This window comes from Grus americana, chromosome 16, assembly GCF_028858705.1.
Source record: "Grus americana isolate bGruAme1 chromosome 16, bGruAme1.mat, whole genome shotgun sequence".
Taxonomy (NCBI): domain Eukaryota; kingdom Metazoa; phylum Chordata; class Aves; order Gruiformes; family Gruidae; genus Grus; species Grus americana.
Genome location: NC_072867.1, coordinates 3,600,248 through 3,620,172, shown reverse-complemented (window position 1 = coordinate 3,620,172; position 19,925 = coordinate 3,600,248). Strand labels below are relative to the sequence as shown.

At 37.9% G+C, this 19,925-nt stretch overlaps 1 protein-coding gene across 3 annotated transcripts in view; it reads right to left on the bottom strand.

The window, feature by feature from the left end:
• MED13L (mediator complex subunit 13L) overlaps window positions 1-19,925 on the bottom strand; it is a 200,206-nt gene that overhangs the window by 166,865 nt on the left and 13,416 nt on the right. For all 3 annotated transcript variants that reach the window (XM_054844011.1, XM_054844013.1, XM_054844012.1), the window contains exon 2: window positions 11,460-11,697. In XM_054844011.1, coding sequence (XP_054699986.1) covers window positions 11,460-11,697 — 238 coding nt within the window. The remainder of the gene's footprint in view (window positions 1-11,459; window positions 11,698-19,925) is intronic.

The following is a 19,925-nucleotide window of genomic DNA, read 5'->3' as shown; positions in this document are numbered from 1 at the left end:
GCAATACTCAGCACACAGGTGAAATGGCACAAAGGTTTAAATGGCTTAAAACTGAACTAAACTTCCTTTTCCCAGGAGGCAGACGTGTATCAGTCTATTTTTTTTTTAATTTGTTCTGAAGTGACTTACCATGAAAAGGAGATAACTGTCCATATTAACAGTTAAAAAGTTGCAGCAGATATTTCTTTCCACTTATTACAGAAACAAAGAAAGAACCACCACCTTTGCTTTCCAGGTGTGGAATTAGCTGCATCTATTTCTTTTGCATCAATAAAACAAAAAACAAAAAAAACCCCACACCACACACTTGTTTCCATAATTGCTCTTGTTGTGTTGCAGCCATGAAAAAAAATCTGACTTTGCTTTTAAAAAAAAACCAAAAAAACCCCCACAGAATTGGACTACCAATTGACGGCTGCTAATAAGGACAACAACAGAATCCACAAGTCATTTTTAAGTTATTAAAAATATAATGCAGGTACAAAATTAAAATAAAATGTTATCTTTCAGTAGGCCAATTGCATGCTAAAGTAAACGTACAAAACATTTGTCAGAAACACATATTCCTCTTGATAAGTAGCTTTTTAAAGTGGCAGAATTCCCAGGCGCATTCAGGAATATCACTGGAAAGAGGAGGATTTTCAGTTAAGCCTTTCATCATTCTATCCCAACCCAACCTAGTTCAACATCATATCCACTGCTTAACCAGAGCACAGAACATCAAACATGGAAGCCATACTTGCTTTATAATCACACACCTTATTACCATGATGTTATCAGAAATAGCAGCCTTTTAATAGAGGGGAGACAAAACCCCACGCACTTCTGCCTCGTTTGCCTTAGAGAGCAGATTCCAGTGAATTTTGTTGACATATATTGCAAAGTATTGCATAGAACAAATTTTATTGAACTCGGAAGGAGCCAAGAGATTTAACTTCCATTCCCCAAGTGGTTAACCAACTCTCCAGAACCATAAACACATAAGACTATAAGCCCTTCTGTTCCCTCTGTAGACACAATAACAATTTTCATACTTCCCATCTCTTTAGAGAGCATTAAAGAACACACAGGAAATTCTTAAAGCCATTCAAGTAAAAAAAATCCACAACACTGTACAATGATACTTTCATCACCTATGAGCTGAAGTTTCCCTTGGCTGTAAAAAAAGTAGTACTTATGTTTCAGAAAAGACAGAGCAACTAGAATGTCATGGAACAAGTTGAATTATAAACAAGAAATGTTTTCCTGAAAACATGAAGAGAGATATTTATTTCTTGGAGTTCTGCTTAGAAACCACCATACCTGCCACCTTCTATTCTTCCTTCTGAGACCAAGCTTATCAATACGCACTCCTTAATATAGGAACTTCACACTTAAATTTCTCCAGAAATTTCAGGTTCTAACTTTACCTGGCTATTTGTCACTACCCACCCATCAATTTCTTACACAAATCTGTAGTATTTCCATTTGACCCCTCTGTCCCACTGACTATTCCAAAGCAAAAAATGCCCCAAGATTTTGTGAAAATCCAGGAAAAGATTGGCAAATACTGTACCAGTGGAAAACGGAAATAAGGGCTGTAAAGGTCTTTTAGCAAGAATGGCTATTTTCAGGCCACAGCTTTTCCATGCAGAGGCAGGTAATTCAAGCCATAGCAACGGCCCGCTAAGGGGAACACCCAAATTTACTGCGCTAGATCACAGAAGTAGCAGTGGTCTCATTCCAAGTCAAATTTTGGATGGTAAAAGGCAGAAGCGAGCCGAGGGCTGTGATTCTCCAAACCTTGTCATCAGCTGTAACAGAAACTGGCACAGTGACTTGTCTCACGCCAGCCTGTACCTGAGCTAAGAGAATACAAAGACAACAACTGAAGGGCACTTTTATGACTAAAGGCAAGAGAATAGTCAGTTTTCTGATAGAGGACAAAGTCAGCACAGGTAGTTCAGTTACAAGTTATGCTTACACTGCTCAGTTCAAAGTGGAAAAAAAATTTAAAGTGTAGTTTAGATCAACAGGAATGCAAAAACATTTCAGTAGCGTGCCTTTCCTCTAGTGTATGCTTTTCCTTCAAACTACTTAAATGTTAAGTATTGAAAAAATCAATTTAATGCTGTTTCACTGGAAGTTCAAATTCTAGTTGTCATTACATGAGTGACTGCCACACACAGCTGTTTGGGTTTTTTTAAACAAGGAACTAATATTTAACTAACAGCAAAACTCCACCCTTTTCTTTTCCTATTGCAACCCACAATTCCCATGGGCAAAGAGCAAAGGTAAGAATCCAACCTCATTTTTAAGCCATTCTGTGTACTACAGCTCAATTGCTTTGCACTCCCTCCTCCTCTTAATTCTATGCAAGAATATGTTTTTGTTTGCATATTTATGGCATGCTGTTTCATAAATGACATATTCCAACCTCAGCATGCCCTGTAGTTTCAAATAAACATTGGGAAACAGACTTCATGTTTCAAAACGTTCATTCTCATCGCTTCTTAAATTTCACAGCTGATCACTGACACACTGAACCATACATCAAATCTTATTCTGAACTGCTGTATGTACACGTTTCTAGGTATCCAAGCTACTTGTAATACAGATTACTGTCAAGTCCTTGGATAAGTAAGTGCATATGTATAATTAAGTCCACTTAAAATGAAACTAGTCTCAGAATTGGGGTGTAAGAATTTTCTATCAAGATTTATAATCTTTAATAGGAGCATTAAAATAAAAATAACTTTTATGTAATGGAAAACATACCTCTCTAAAGAGAAACGACGGGTTAACTTTAGAAGAGTCATGTTTCTAGGTTTTCTATTTGCGATCCAGTAGCATGTGTATGTCACTAGAAGTTCATTAATTATTCCATATATGACATTACCAAAATGCAACTGTATGCAAATTTTTAATTTTTTTTTTTTGAAGGTGGCATTTCATTTATTTTTAAAGCTGAAGTTTACCATTAGAGCTTAGTCTGTGTTCTTAGGATTACTGAATACATGAAAATACAAACATCAGTAATGAGCTCTATTAATGCAGATTTCACTTCAAGCTAACTTAGATTTACTTCACACAGTTAAGTGAGTTCATTTCACTGGGAAAAAAAAAAAAAAATAAAGATACCCTGAAGCAAAAAACATCAACTACTGTGGATGATATTGCCCAACACATTGCTGAAAAATAAATTCTACTGATTGGATTTTTTCGTTTTCCTCCCCCAAGCAGCACTTTTAAAAATACAATCTTTTAATGATTGTTTAATTTTCATATAACTAGAATATAAATCCTTTACATACTGCTTTGCTGCAGCTGCAGTATAATGTCTCATTTTTCATGGAAAAAACCTAATTACGTGGTTCACTGAGTTGCCTGTGGTAACACATCAATTTTATTTACATTCAAAAGTTGGACTTCAGTTTGGTCTCAACACTCCAGTTAATTCCAAGCACATACTATACAATAGTTCTCTCCAATTCATTAGTAATACCTCACTCTAGCTTGTATTTGAAAAGGATTCTGAGCTATTACAATCTTGCTTCAGATTTCCAGCACATTCTGCACACTACCGTGTTTGTAGCAGCAAACCTATACTGTCCTTAAGTGTATATGGTTTGCTATGAAGTCTAGTCTTACGTGCTGCAAAAGAATCATTAAATGGGCACTGCAGAATGCAGCTATTAATGTTTCACAATGAATGCCACTTCATTTTTCCACAAAAACACAACAGAAAAAACAATAGCTATCATGTGGCCAATAAAATTTAAAGATTAATTACTCAACATTTCAACTATTTCAATTGAACTAAGCTTATAGTTTGAAAGGAGGAAGATTAAAAGGAAAAAGTGTGGTATTCAGTAGAGAATTTCTTGGCTGTACCTTCCAACAGTGTCTTTCCTTCAAACTATTTTCAGAAGGGAATTTGTTGCAATTAATGGTAAAACCTCTGAGTTTCCAAATATGAAAAGATTTTGAACGGTAATTCTTGAGATTAAAAAAAAAAGGTAGATTTCATATTTTTTGTTACCTTTTAGACTTAGATATTATAGACTGTTAAAAGAGAAAAATGCAGTATGTTAGAATAGTACATCATTGACTAGAATGGATAATGAATTCACGAATGCCATATGTATTCATCTGATACCACTCCGAACGCTGGGATTCACTGTTAATGCTGAGAGAAAAGCCACAGAAGAGAAAAAGAATTAAGGAAAAGGTAAGTGCAAGCTGACTTCTAAATGGGAGACTCAGATTCAATTTTATTTTTAAAAAAACTTCATACCCTTTTTGTCTACAACCACAAACCGATTTTAAAGTAAAAAGAGGGAAGAACTTGGGGTGGTGGGAAGAATGTTTATTTTAAAAAGAAAACAAAATAAAATGAAGACATCTTGCCCAGACACAATAAGGCTCTTGTCAACTGCATGTGTATAAAAGGAGTTGGCATTTTCCCATGAAGCAATTCCTTAATCCCAAATGATGGCATAATAACCTCATTTAATATGCCTCCTTAAAAGAAAAAGTTTATTTTGTCTAAGCTAAACTTCAACTGGCAATCACCGGACACCAATTAACAGTGTCAAATATAAGGGTCACAGAACAATTCTGCAAGCTGAGAAAGTATGAATTCACTTTTAAGTCCTATCTTCTTTCCAAAAGGATGTAAAAGTTTAACTTTGTTTTCATCTCTTTGGAAATAATCTATGCTAGGCAATTAAGAAAATGCAAATGATTTATCTTATTGAAATTAATCAACCCAGAAGCAGACTTTTCAGTAACTTAATATTCCAATAAAGTCTTCTCTCATATGAACCTACTTGCTAATTCCACTCTTAACTCAAGAACCGGTAATTAACCATTTTCAGATTTAACTTCAAATTATTAATAAGTGATACTCAGCTGCTTGATATTCGTAGTTCTTTTTAAATTGAAAGCCTTCAAAAATACTTCCATTTCAGCTCCTGTGAGGTTCCTTTTATCCCTTGTTCGTAAACTGCTTTTCCATGTATTAGCTGGTCTCATTCTAAATAATACCGAGCATGACAACAGTTACAGGCTTTATGTATTCCAGAGTACATAGAACAAATTGTTGTCATACACATTCCATGCTTGCACACCCTTCAACTAAGCCCGCCAATGCAGGAAACAAGGAGATAACCTCTGGGTAATTTCAAGAAAGTATCAAAGCTAGTCATAATGCAATTTCAGCAGCAAACACTCCCTTCTTTCCCGCTTTCACACTCTTATAATAGAATGAAAGATTTAAGAGTACTTTCATTAAAAGCAAGACTATTAATTTGTATACCCATTTCACAGGAAGGGGTGCTTATTCTTCATTTTACACATTGCTTCACACACTTAAAATATGTTTTGACAGACAGGAACATCTTCTCATTCAATAATTAACATATCTTGCTACACAGTGGCTAAGAACATATTTCATCTCTCCTGAAAGAGTTTCCAATTCCTTACAACTACAGTAAATCAAACACAGTACCTTGAAAGAACCTTAAATAGTATATTTTAAATTGAAACAGAAAGTAAAGGAGATTTCTCACTCCTTTATATTCTTTTACATCAATGGAACAAAAAAAGAATTTTTTTTCCCCAAAATTCAAGTGTTCCATTATTTTCTTCAAATTCCTAATAAATACTGAAAAAAAAAAATCACCTACTTAACACTTATAGGTTAAAAATTTACTTAATTTAGAAGACTTAACTGATAAAATAAACTTCCAAATCTGGAATTTAATAAGCGAACATCAAGAAGTCTACTTAGCTGTAATAAAAATACCTAAATTGAGCTCTGGCAAGTTATTCTTCTCAGGAAACATCCCTGAAAACAGAGCTGGCACGCTCAGTTTTTCTGTAGGTGAAAATCTACCCATCAGCAATTTGCAGGTAGAGAAACAACAGCAGAAATTAAATCTGGGTCACAACTATATGATCTAAACTGGTCACCCTACAAAAAGCTCTTCCTACAGCTAACATTTTTTCCTCTCAACATTTGTCAGCACTTGGGGATTACAACTGCGTCAGCCCAGTATGCCAAGAATTCATAAACAGGAATGAACTGAAGCTCCATGTTTTTCCTGCCACAGATCAAATTTTAACTATATTTTTAAACTTACCAAGCTGTGAATATCCTGAACAATAATCTTTCAGGAAAGATTTACCTAATTAATACAAGATTATATATTCTTCATAAGAGTTTCCATCAAAATCCTGATGTTCTACATCCAATACAGTAAAAAGGTTATTAGTATCTTTTTTGGGGGAAAGCACCTCCAGCAATTAATGATCAAGTGCAGTATACCAAACAATACATAAAAAGAAAGACTTTGGCTCGAAAGAATTCAACCTGCAGAAAAAACAGTAACATTTTATATACCAGCTTTCCTTCACAAAGAGGTTGCATGGGAAGAACTGTCAATCTGATCTATTTAAGGAGAAAATGTCTCTAAGTGAATTTTAAGCGAGAGCGAGTCAAGAATTAACTGCATCTTTACCAGCACTTCAAGGATGATTGTCCCAAGAGTAGCAAAATGCTAAAACTATATTTGTTTTCTCTCAACGAACTTTGTACTGTTACGTTTCTATTTTAAACCTATATGATGAAGCACCTGCCACAATACAGGGGTTTCACTTCCGTGCTATGCATTGCTTCGGCCAGCAATAACGGCTGGAGGGTGCAGATGGGTGTCTGGGGTTTCTCACTGATGCCCAAAGTTCCTCATATTCATTTGTCTTGTCTTCATAGCTCCACAGAGGAACACACGTGATGACAATGCCAACTACCTACCAGAATCAGTAATTTTAGGAAAACAAGTCGATAGTTCTTGAAATGAAACTGCATCCTTCTATCAAACGCCCAGAATTTTCATTACTTATTTTCAAGATGCTGTCTAACATTTTGACAGTCTTCCAGAGTCCACCTCCAGGGCCAAGATTACATTCTCAGCAGCAATGCACATCATACTGCCTACAGTATTCCTGATAATTCAAGTATTCTGCACCACAGATGCAACAAAGCTGGATATATCCCTAAACTCAATATGCAGATTACATGTTTATAGACAAAACTGTCAGGCAAAAAGGTTGTTTAAAATGTCAGACCTAAGTATTCTTTGCAAAAGCAGAGAAGGCAACTAAGGAGCAGATATCACCTGCTTATAATCTACACGGAATGCATAGGGTACATGGGGGGGGGAGGTGGGAGAAAAGAAAAAACTCAAGAGTCAAGTATGAATTCTCCACGCTGCTCCAGATGGTATTTGGTCACCAAATGCAAATCAGATCACTGCAACTTGCAAATCTACAACTTTCCTGTCAAAAGACCTGCCAACAGTAGGATATTACCTCCTCTCCATTCCATTTCTTCTGTGGAATTTACTAAAAAATATTTTTATGGGAAAAGGTACAGCAGCTGTAACACTTTTCAAACCTCTTCAGGCAGGCATATCATTCAACAGCATTTACCCTGGTGTCGTGGTTTAGCCTCAGCCAGCAACTAAGCACCACGCAGCCAGATAGGATGGGGAGAAGAATCGGAAGAAAAAGTTAAAACTCGTGGGTTGGGATAAGGACAGCTTATTGGGTCAGCAAAGGGAGAGGAAAATAACAACAGTACTTAGAATATACAAGCGGGTTATACACAATGCAATTTGCTCGCTGCCCGGAACCCGATGCCCACTCCCTTCCAGAGCAGTGATTCCTCCTCCTAGCCAGCTCCCCCCTTATATATGGAGCATAACATCATATGGAATATGCCTTTGGCCAGTCTGGCTCAGCTATCCCGGCTGTGTCCCCTCCCAGCTCCTTGTGAAAATTAATTCTGTCCCAGCCAAAAACCAGGACACCTTAAGAAAACAAAACTTCCACAAACTAAAACACTCCCAACATCTTCAAACTTGTAAAATCACTCTTTTTTTTTTCCTCCCCCTCAGTGACCCCATACCAATTAGCTTCTTTCACTTGGGACAGAATAAAGATCTTCTGCCTGTCTTCAGATTTAAAATCCAATCATAATAAAAAACAGAACACAACGGCTGAGGCTGGCAGGAAAGAAAAGTGTAGGAGTATGTGCAAGGGACACACCTAGGAGATTCACAGCTGTCTAGCTAATCTAACTACTTAACTGATCTATAGCAGTTCTGTAAATAATTGTTTTTACTTAATCTCCCATGACAGCATTTAATTATCTACAGAGTTTTGGAAAGCTACTACATAATCAACCGTTCCTAGTACCTCCTGTTTATAATTACTAAGTTGTTTTCCCTATGACTATTTGAAATTCTTTTATTAAAGGCAGACTGTTGCTTCCAAAATCATCTATCTTGAATGTTATAAAGGTAAGGCAACCCACACAGTTTATCTGCAAAACTTTAAGAAGTGTTTCTGAAAGAAAAGTCTGAGTTTGGACTTCTCATTTTAATAAATGTCAATCAATATTATTTGAGTGACTCTGCTATTCAGAAAAATCAATAATTCTAATTTAGACTTGAATGAATAAAAGATAAAGACTTAAATTTAAGTTGCCACAAAATTTTTTATACCCTAATGAAAATTTTTTCCTTTAAAGCACAAGTCCTAGGCAGGAAAAGAGAAATCCAAGACATCGTAAACAACTTCGTACTTGGTAAGAATTCATGATCTTATTAACAGCCATTATTTCCTACCGTTCGGACATTTCAAAAGACAGATTGGTAAAGCTGAAAATATTTTGGATAGACTCTAGTCTTCCACTTGGATTTGCAGTGTCAGATTTCTGGGGCATGTGCTCTTGAACATATGAGTATCAACACAAAACCAAAGCTCTGGTCATTGAACTCTAAGCTATTGACTGCAGTGACAATCCAACCCATACCAGTAAGATTTTAAGCCAATGCAGCCTATTTCCTGACTAGGTTATACCCAAGCAAACACCACGCTATGGTGGCTCAGCTGACAGGCAAGTAAATACTATGCTTCAGTAACCTACTTCTTTTCTGTTTGTACGCCCACTAAGTCCTTTATATTTTCAAGAGCATGTAAACTCAGGAAACTAATTTCAACAATCAAATATTTCAGTGCAATAAGAAGCAAAATAACCTTGTTTCTTCTGCCGTACTGCTGCATGAAACATTGAACAGTGTCCTTTGTCCTATTTCAAGGAATCCATGTACGTAAATGCCTCGTGCTGGCAGAATTTGATGTTCAATATTTTGTCAATACTAATGTTTGAACTCTAAAAAAACTACTGAAGAGAGCAAGACAGCTCAATCAGCAGTAAAATTTATAATACTTTCACAATTACCTCACTTTATCATCCTATAAGTCACTACAAGCATTTCAATGTGCTTTTAATACAGAACAAATAAAGCTATCATTACATGATTTACACACATTACAAAGAATTCCAAAACCTGCAGCGGAAGGGAACAGAAAAAATTACTTCCCAAATTCTTGTAAGGTCCTGACAGTTAGCAGCAGCATATTTCTTCTTCTTTCAATTACCATGTACTTCATTCCCCTAAATGAGTTAGGCATAGTCCTCCTTTCTCCATCTCCAAACTCAACTTTGCATCTGTTCGCATCCCTCTGCGCATTCTTTTTGTTTTGGATGTTTTTACTTTCATTTGAGAGAGCATTACAAATCAGGATCACTCAGTGACAGTGCTGTTGTACCAGGGCTGGCACATCTTTTCAGTACAGCTGACTGCAGTGTTGTGAAACACACTACGCTCAGCCTGTTTATCATCAGCGTGATACTGCTGCTGTGGACACTTAAACAGTGCTCTTGCAGACAATTTTCAGATTTAATTCTACTTAAAAATTATTGTGCTGAAGGCTTCAGCCCAGATGCTTCATAAAATTTTGGACCAAGCAAAAAAAAAAAATGTGTCAAAGTGATGCTCTTCTCTATTTGCTGTACTCTGTCCCATACTATGCTAGAGCAGGTTCAGCTATTCACACATTTAAATACTTCACCATATCATTACCACTGGAAGTAGCATTATATTGTTGTAACCAAGATGTTAGATATAAACAAGCTACATCAACTTACAACAGAAACAGAAGCTATCACCTGCAACTCCCCTCAAATAAAAAGACACTTAAGTCCCATATTGAAATATTAAATAAACTATATTTCACAAAGAGAAAAGCATATATTATTAAAGCTTTGCTGGGCAAGTAGAAATACTACCCATGCCTTCATTCAAAACAGGTGCCTCATAAAAAATTCATGTCAGTGGAATGGCTTGGTGCAGCACTTCCGAGCCATCTCTTTAATTATACATGATCACATAGCTACCTGCACGAAATACGCCTAAAGATACACTGGGTTTCATATCTGTGATTTCACAGGCTATGTTACCAAATAAACAATCTGGTATTCATGAAAGTATGAAGTTTGTAGCAGTCTGAAGATAGGTGGTTAGAACAAGATAACAAATAAGAAAATTAATACAGCATAACCCAGAACCAAAACCAGAGGTGAGGAGATAAAGGACAACTAAAGCACACTTGACAAATACAATATTCCATATATTTGAACTGGCATACAAATTTTATCACCAAATAACCAGAAAGTCTAAAGGCTACCAGGATGAAAACTTATTGCAAAAAAACAAGGAACTGATGCTTATTATTGGTTGGGAGGATTTTTTAATTACTATTATTATTCCAGGATTGGTGAAACTTAGTTGTTTTCATTCAAGATACAAGAGGTAGAATAGAGGTAAAATTCATGCAGTCTAAAAAAACCAACTTTTACAAGTGTATACTTTCAGGCAAACTAGGTCTACTCATAGCAACAATACACTACTGAAAAGAAATTAATATAGAGTGGATATAGTCAAAGCTGAAAAGGATCACAACAGATAAAGTTAGGTTTGTTCTGTCATTTTAAGGCTACACATTCTGGAGACACTGAGGACAACCCAAGTTTCACAAAGCTTACGATCACATAAACCTATTGTCACCTTTGTCCTGCCCTCCCCTTCCTTCATTACATTCACTTCTTGCAACCCGTCTCCATTTATGCTCAAATCCCATAGCGTGACCAACATGGCAAGTTCTAACCATGCAGATTTACCTGTGGTGCCGTGGAGTTTACCTGACTCTATGGTATAGGTGCTTTATTCCAGCCACTATTACCTTATGCCAGTGGTTATTTTTTTATTATTATCCTTCAGACTAGAATTTACTCTCATCTTACAGCACATCTGAGATTTCACAAAAATCTAAGTAACGATGTTGGATATAAGTCTCCCAAGATCATTTCAAGTTTCATTTTGTACTTTATCTGCAGATCCCTTGCAGCAGCAAAGTCAAAATTAAAAGGTTTTTTTCTTTAGGTCTTAAAACACGAATTGTGATAAAGTCACATATGGTAGCAAGTTAAAGCCTTTAATGACAACGTTCCTTTCTCACTGGGAAAATAAATAATAAATAAACCAAGAAACAAAGAAAGAGTAACTTACTGTGCAATTCACGATGTATCACATCTACAAGATTTGGTTCATCTCCCCACCAGAATATCCACAGTTCCTTACAATCCGGTCTGACGTCACGGCGCCACACACAAAGCAAATTGGCCTGCAAGCAGCGGATGAAGCTGAGCAGAATTGGATCATCCTGTGCTGGGGCTGAAATGATAGGGCCACAGTCCCCATGACCTTCAAAATTGTATCTACGCCATTTGATGCCTGTGAGTTCAGCCTACAGGGGGGAAAAAAAAAAAAGCAGCATTAAATCACTATTTCAAAATTCAGTTATATTTATAGTACTGGTTTATTTCATTTTCAGTGTTTAATTCCTAGAATTTAGCTCTAAGCAGCCAAAGTTAAACTCCTCCTGTTCCCATATTTTCTTCTTTCCCCCCCACCCAGGGAAAAAAATAATTAGAAACCGTATCGAATAAGCCTGGTTTACTCTTGCATTTATGTTTTTTACCACAACTTGACTCATTTCCAGTAAATTCATTCATTTCTAACCTTACTGTTATCTTGTTGTGTTCTTACAAATTAGAAGGAAAAACAAACAAACAAGGAGAAGGAAAAAGGCCCATTCCCTCCCTTGGTGGTCAAGTGAGTTCAGTGTCAGCCTAGAAGTCGATCTCTTGAAAAAAATCACAAACAGAAAGTACTACAGGATGTAAGAAAACAAGCGACTTACTAAAAATGGTGAAATATAGTTTCATATTGTGATGTTACAGGTTTACCACACATGCTTTTTATGTTGCTCAAATGAACAAAAACAAAATAAAGAAAGTTGCCATTTACTGTCTCTCAACTAGACAGAATTCTCTTATTAACAATCAAGGAAGAATAAAAAGAACAGGAAAATGGCTACCCAGACTTTTGGGAAAGATTTTCTTCTACACAGGCTGAAAAATCTGAGTGTGCAGTTTATTCACAGCAGTGCGAATAAACAATTGCCAGGGAAGAAACCACCAAGGTACTCAAACCATGGAAGAGGTGGCAGCTAGAACCAGGTCATCAGAGCAAAGGTTCTCTTTTTTCTTTTCACCTTTAATAGCAGATACTCACAGCTGTCACATTCAGTTTCCCTTCTCTGAAATGCCCAGATTGCTACCTTTTTATCGACTTCTATTACCCTGCCCTTCACCCTCATCCTTTCCTCTCCCCAGCCTGCTGCCTGGTTTCCCTGCTTTTCCTCCGCTCCCAGTTTGTTGCTCCAACCTCCCTTCTCTCCACCCTCCCCTGGCTCTGGGAGCCTGCCCAGGACACGAGGGGGAATACTCCTATGACTTTTTTAGTCTAGCCAGTAGGAGTATCATTATCAAATAAGAAAGTGGTATGTATATACTCTGTGTTCACAGTGGGCTTGTATTCTAGTTTCTAACTTGTGTTACCACATTCTCACTGCTGTTATTCCCTCTACTGCTTCATTTACAGTATTCACACCTTCGTTTTGCTGCTCAGAAATAGCCGGTGTGCTCAGCTCTAAAGTGGTCCTACAAGAAAAGCCAGCTGGTCGACAGCAACAAGCTGCAAAATCTCAAATACAGCATCTACACCTTTGACAAGAAAAGTCATTGCCTGGGAGAAGAGGAAAGACCCAGCAGGGGAAACACTAGCTGTAGGAATGCCCGCCCCCACCAAGTCATAAATAAAGCTGCATCTAAACTATAAACATTCCTTTCCTTTCACTGAACAGTACCTATAGATAATATCAACAAGAAAAAGGGTGAATTTTTACTCCTAAAGAAAACAAAAGACTTGCAGATCACGTATTCCACGTTCATCATCTGCACAAGGACATTTAACCTACTGGCCTACACTGCTCCTCCAAAACCCATCCTGCATGTCAAATACAGAAGAATCTCCCTTTTCAACTCCACAAACTTAGTTCATTTAGAAGTTTAAACTCTAAAATTTACTTTCCTTCACCACAATAACTGGAAGTAGGCTGTTACTTGTCCAAGAGCTAGCTGGGTAACTGCTGAGGAGCTAAAGGTTACCAACAACACAAGCAAAAAATACTGGCATTTCTTTGATCTTATAAATATATCCTCTAAAACAGTTTCACCTCGTTCTGCCTGTATACTGCCTAGCACAGCAGGGTTCTGGCCCATGACTAAAGTTCCTGTGACTATGCCTCAAGGACTATTTCCCCAAACACTGATTACCCAGACTGCCTATTTAATTTTCCTCTGAAAAGGCCTCCCAAGCACACAGGAATACAGTAGCTGACCTCCGCTGAGAAGGGGAAAAATCTGACAAAACACTCAACAGCAGTGAAACTGTTTTTATTTTTTCATGCTCCTAAACCACCAGTCATCTTCAGCTCCACATTGTGGAAGTGACGCTACCATCCTGTATCATGTCAGCAGGATACAAACGTTGGGGAAATCGCAGACAGTACTGGATTATCCCTGCTGAAGACTTTCTACAGCCAGCACTACCCTTTTTGCACCCAGACAGAAACGCTGATCATCCATTCACAATGTTGGGGAACTATGGAAAAGCAAATTGGAAAAGTAGTCAAAACTGGCCGAGATGCACAGCGTATATGCCATGTTCGTGGCACAAAAAGAGGGCATGGGAACACAGGAGGGAAGAGGCAAAAGGGAAGGACGAAAATTATTTTTTCACAGTAGGGTGCTGCATAGCACTAGAATACCTCACACATTACGTAATATTCTAAGAGAAAGTACTTGCACATGCTCCTCCAAAACATCTACATCTGTTCTACATGGATCTCCGTCTATAGCTTGGAAAAGGAACATGCAGAGTTTCTGAAATAGTGTAAGGAATATGACTACGAATCACAGAACACCAAAGATTAGTGCCAGCATAGGCAACCTAGGGAAAAAATCGTGTTAAATGTTTATGTCATAATCAACTAGGAATATATGGTAAGTCACCAAGAACATGCAACAGGAGGATGACAAAACCAAAAACCACCCAACTGAACAAAAAAACATTACTCAACAGCACCACTCACTTGGTCAACACAGCCATAACTACGGATCAGCTGTTTGAAACTGCTGAAGAAGCTCTTGCAGCTTTCTGGCAGCTCAGGGTTATCAACCCATAACATCCCATCCATATTATGGATTAAATATAGTCAGGAAAAGCATACAGAAACCAGCAGAGCTGCATCCAATTTCACTCTACGCTAACAAACTTCTGGAGTGTCTAATTCTACAAATGGTGAGGAATGATGAACTACTAGAGCTAACCAGGATCACTAGTGACCACCCACACAGAAAGCGACTCCCAAGAAAAGAAGGAGACAAGTACTGGGGGCTTGGACTTAATAGCAGCATAAAATGACATCTCACGCCTCGTTACCTGGTTGAAGCTGCAGAGATGTGGTTCAGTGCATTTATTTGGATATGTCTGTTTCTGTTTAAATTTTTTATAGGTAAGCATCGATACTGACCCCTCAGAACTTCTACATTTTGTTCCCATGTTCATTAAAACTGAATTCAAAAGATTCGAATCCAGAAGTAGTACACAAGAGAGGACTGCACCAGGAACACTTACATATATTCTATGCCTCTACAAGTCTTTTGTGTAAAGTATTTAACACACTATAGGGAGAATATCTGCATCCGCATGGAGGGTTTTTTTTAAATCAACTTATTTAAACAACAAAAAATTCCTAGTTTTGAAAGTCCTCAATCTGTAGCAGGGTTTTTACAAACAAGACAGCTAATGGCCTGTGGTTCTGAAGACTGTATTAAAGAACTAAATGTGGTTTCATTTATGCTTAATCAGCAGTGAAGACAGGGTGCTACCAAAATGGCAGCCTCTGCCTCACCCCAGCCATGCATTTCCATCTCCCCATCTGACACTAGAGCTTGTCATCACGCAGTCCTTGGGTGAATGGAATCAGTTCACCCATTTAAAGATGGGAAACAAAAAGAAATACGTTTATCAGATCAGCACGCTGACAGCTCACCCTGCAGCCACATCATCACCAGAGCAGACAGAAGAGCAGGAGTGAGAATGCACAGCTGAGAGCGGCAGTGGAGTGGGATCTCCCCTTTCAGTGACGGCTCCGATCAGATAAAACAGAACATTAAACTGCACACAGAGGCTGTTGTTAATGTACACCTTAAACCAACACAAGCAAGCACTGGTGCCAAAAGCAGTCCTGGACTGGCCTGCCTTCCCTGCATCAATCCTCTGCTCCTGGTTTTATCACCGCTTCCACTTTCTGGCAGTGCTGCTGTTCACGTAGACTCATACTGAGGTGAACTGACTAAAAATCAGAATTATTATATTAAAGGGGTTTTTTTCCCCTCTACTCAGATCAGTCCCCATACCTGATTCATAACAAGCCACAGAGATGCTTGTACCAGTAAGACAGAGGACAGGAAAGCAGGTCAGGGAGGGTAGAGCTGCTCCTTTTAGTAAGGCTGCTGGTTTTAAAGCAGCCAGAGGTACTCACTGGGCTAGAAACCAAGATTGCCAACCTAAGGACAAAACTGTGAACATGCTGTTTTACTCACAACTGGTTACAAATGAATGCAGAACAAAGCAAAAGCCTTGCCAGGTGATGTAATCTATTGTGTTTCTTGCATCTTTTCCCATATGCATAGTCTTGGCTTATTATGGTTGCTGCAATGTTCTTAACACTAAAAAGCCTGACAAAAAAACCCCTTACAAATACTTACTATTAACCAACGTTATTAGTAAATCATGCATTATGCAAGAGACTTTTTTTGCTGTGGTTTATAAAGGAACATATGTTTTGGAGGACTGTGCTGTGAAGGGTTCGACTTCCAAGATAAGAGGGGCTTTTTGAAAAAAAAATTTTTTTTTTCTAAATTCAGTTAACTGCAATTGGACACAGAATAAAGTGTTTGTAAGATGCCTGTTCTAAATGCACTGGGCAAAGCCTGTAAGGAAACAAGAGTAATCAGATCTCTACGTCTAACAGTAATATCCAAAATCTTTACTAACCTTCAATTTTTTTTTTACAGTAAAATTCCCACAAAAAGATCTGTCTCTGACGTATCCAAAAGCAGCTATCAGAGTAGAAGAGAAGGTTCAAACCTGAAATTCCATGTAGGCATCCAAACACACCCAAGAAATAGGTATTAATGAAAACACAATCAGGCCAGCGCTTTCATTCAGAAACATGGCTGTAGAAAGAATGTCCTATACAGTCCTTTGAAAAGGAGCGCAAATACAGGTTTCCTTCCTCCTAGGTGACTTAACTGTTACACTCTGCAGAGTGAAACGGCTTCCAAAAGAATTAACTATGAGTATTCAAACCTCTGATATCCCCTATACACATAAGCAAGCAGCAGAGACAGAGAAAGCAAATTAGCACTTTCTCTTACAACCATTAGTGGGCTGCCCTACATACAGACACCTTCGCATCTATCTGCAGCCACTGAGGGCTGTAGCCATTTTAACTCCAGGACAGCATCCAGAACTGTAAATTCCTAGCAGAGAGAAAAACCTAAGCTCTGATTCTTTTTCCCCCTCAGGCTTAAATCAGAGTAATAGACAGGCAGGAAGGGTCCTCTGCTGATCTCATAGCACTCCATTCAGATTGGCAGAGTTTAGGCTGCTAAAAATCACAATTCCCCAGTAACATTTCACACTGCACAACTTGATTCTGGCATGCTACCAGCAACCCTAAAGATTTAATTAGTGCTGTGTAGCCACTGTGACTATTTTCCTCTTCTGCAGTCCTCACAGATGGAACACAAACAAAACACATCTTCCACCTCCTCTTTTTCTTTCCTCATCTCCACCAAATGCTTTTTGGACTACATGTGTTGTACAGGAAACGGACAGACCAATTCTAAATTAACTTCTCCAGAAGACTTGAGTAATTCCACCCATTTTAATACACGAAGCTCCCTTGGTGAGATTATACAAGAATACAGACACAGCAGAACCAGAAAAAAGCAGAGCATCAAAAGTTTGAGAAATTCTTGTATTTGGTCAGACCAAGTGTAAAGCAGAGTTATTTCTGTATTATTGCCCTTCTCTACATTAAAAATAATGGCTAAAGATTACATAATGGCATGTCATTTTCCTGCTTCATCTAGTACAGAAAGGTGAGAAAAGTGTAGAAAATCAGCACCCCAGTACTTCCACAATAGGAAGGATACATGTGAAAAGGAGGCAAAGATCTACGGAAAAAGCTTGAAGGGTCTTATGAGCAAAAGGACTAGATATCCATCACACAGGCCCTCAGCTCCAACCCTGACTTTCTCCATGGCACTGCTCAGATCATGTTATCTTTCTCACTTCTATCTGAAACAAAACCAGAATAACCAGGTATAAAAATATTTCCCAATTGCCTGTCCAAAAGGTGCTACCTGGACAAATTCAGGTCTGCACAGTGCTTCAAATATCAGTTTCTCTAATTCTCTTAAGAAAAGCAGCAAGTGATGTAAAAAATTAAACCAAGCTTCACCACATCTGTCATACTTAAATTTATTTCTACAAACAAGTTTCAGTTAACCAAAGGGAATATAAAAGTGAAAAAGCTTTCATCATATACCCTTCTAACTAAGGGGAAGATGTTAAGTTGTCCAGGGTACCTTAAAACTGTATTTACCAGCCTCTGAAGTTTGGCGCAATCTAAATAATTCCTCTCATCTAGATTTTACATTTGCTTCTATGTAGGATACTGTAGTTGCTAAGTGTCTTCAGTCTACAATTTATGCTTCAAATTGGAATGTAAAAAATGTAAAAGCCATATATATATTGCCAGTTTTATTAGAGTCTCATCTTGGAGAGCTTCATTCAAGTAAGTAGCTATTCTGAAGCCACTAGAGACTCATACTAAGGACTACTCACATGAGTAAAAATCTGCATAAGAAAGCCCTTAGTTCATAGTCCAAGAATTTAAACTGTAGTTAAAGGTGTCATGGGAATTACACCACCATTTTAATTAAATGCTATAAGATCTTGCAGACAGATTCAAGATTAGCACCATCTGTTTTGGTTACAGTGTTTCATTTCACTACATCCTCCTCACACAGCAACAAAATATCATTTCACACTCTACTCAAACCATTTAAATACCAGCTAAAATTTATGTCATCTTGCTATGCCTCCCTAGGAAGGAAGGACAAAAGGACAGAGACAGGAGGACTGAAAAAATACACTGTAACAACGCGTGCTTATGGAGGAGGCAAACACACAGGCTGACAAGAACTCCTGTCCCCACTCCCACTGAAATCAAATATTTAGTAACATCTGCCTAAGTCCCTGCCAAGTGAATCGAAAGAACAGAGGCAAGAAAAAAAGACAGACACATCAAGGAAGAGGGGAGACTGCTTAACTAAAAAAAAATAATTTCCTTCATAGCTATATATTATTCCTACACTCAGAACAATTCCTATTTGGATAACAAAACTTTCTGGAGCGAGACAGAAGCAGCAGCAAGCACCTGTACACAGATGCTCTCTCTTATCTTTTACTCCCGGGTCTGTAACTCTCTTGGCTTAAAAAACCAAAACAAACCAAACATCTCAACCCTGTGTAGTCTCCTGAAATCAGATCATTTACTAAACTACATATTAACATTCCTCTCTTTAGCTTATCCATTTAAAAAAAAATAAAATTAAAAGGAATAGTTTGTGTTCCCTTCCCTCAGGGCTTATCGCTTCTGCCCTTTAAAAAGGGAGGAAACATATGGCAGTGAAGAGAGGCCTTATCGTGCACCGAACGAGCCGTGGCCCAACTTCAACATGACATTTCTGTTAGGCAAAGCGACTGGCAGACAAGTATTGCAATAACTGCATAAGCAAAGTTCTTCTTTTTTTTCATACTTTGAACTCAAAAATGGAAAAAACAACACATCCAAAAAAAAATCTAATTCTGAAATGGGCCTCACAAGGCCAACAGAAAACCCGTGCCATGCTTAGTGCTTCAAAGACCTGCATGATCAGCTGAGTTGAGCATCATTCCTCCTAATACACAACTGATCAACAGCAGAATAACATTTGACTTTATTCCTTTCCTTGTGTAAGCACACAGTCAAGTGGCTAGACAAAGGACATCTTTTTAAAGAGAAGGATGAAAAAATTACCTTTTTTTTTTTTGTTCATTTGCTCTTAAAACCAGCAAGAAACTGAGCACACTACTGCATGCAGCACGTGTGCCCGAAACAGCTTTCTGCTGGATAAATCTCTTCATACCACGCTGCCCTCTTCCTTCGTACCCCCTGGAACAGATTATTTAAGTGCTACTACTTCAGAGCTGTTTGTGACAAGCAACAGTGTCAGGGTGTTCGTACGTCATCTTTTATCTTTGCCAAGTCTCAGCAAAGGATTTAGCTGCAACCAAAATCCTATTATCAGATATCTTCCTGATGGACTTCTGTACCCGGGGACACTGGAGATACTACATCATAGTATCAGGGACCAGAAAACCAAGATATTTCTAAAATAGAGTCCACATATACCATTATTAAAAGCCACAAACTAATAGCATGAGCTG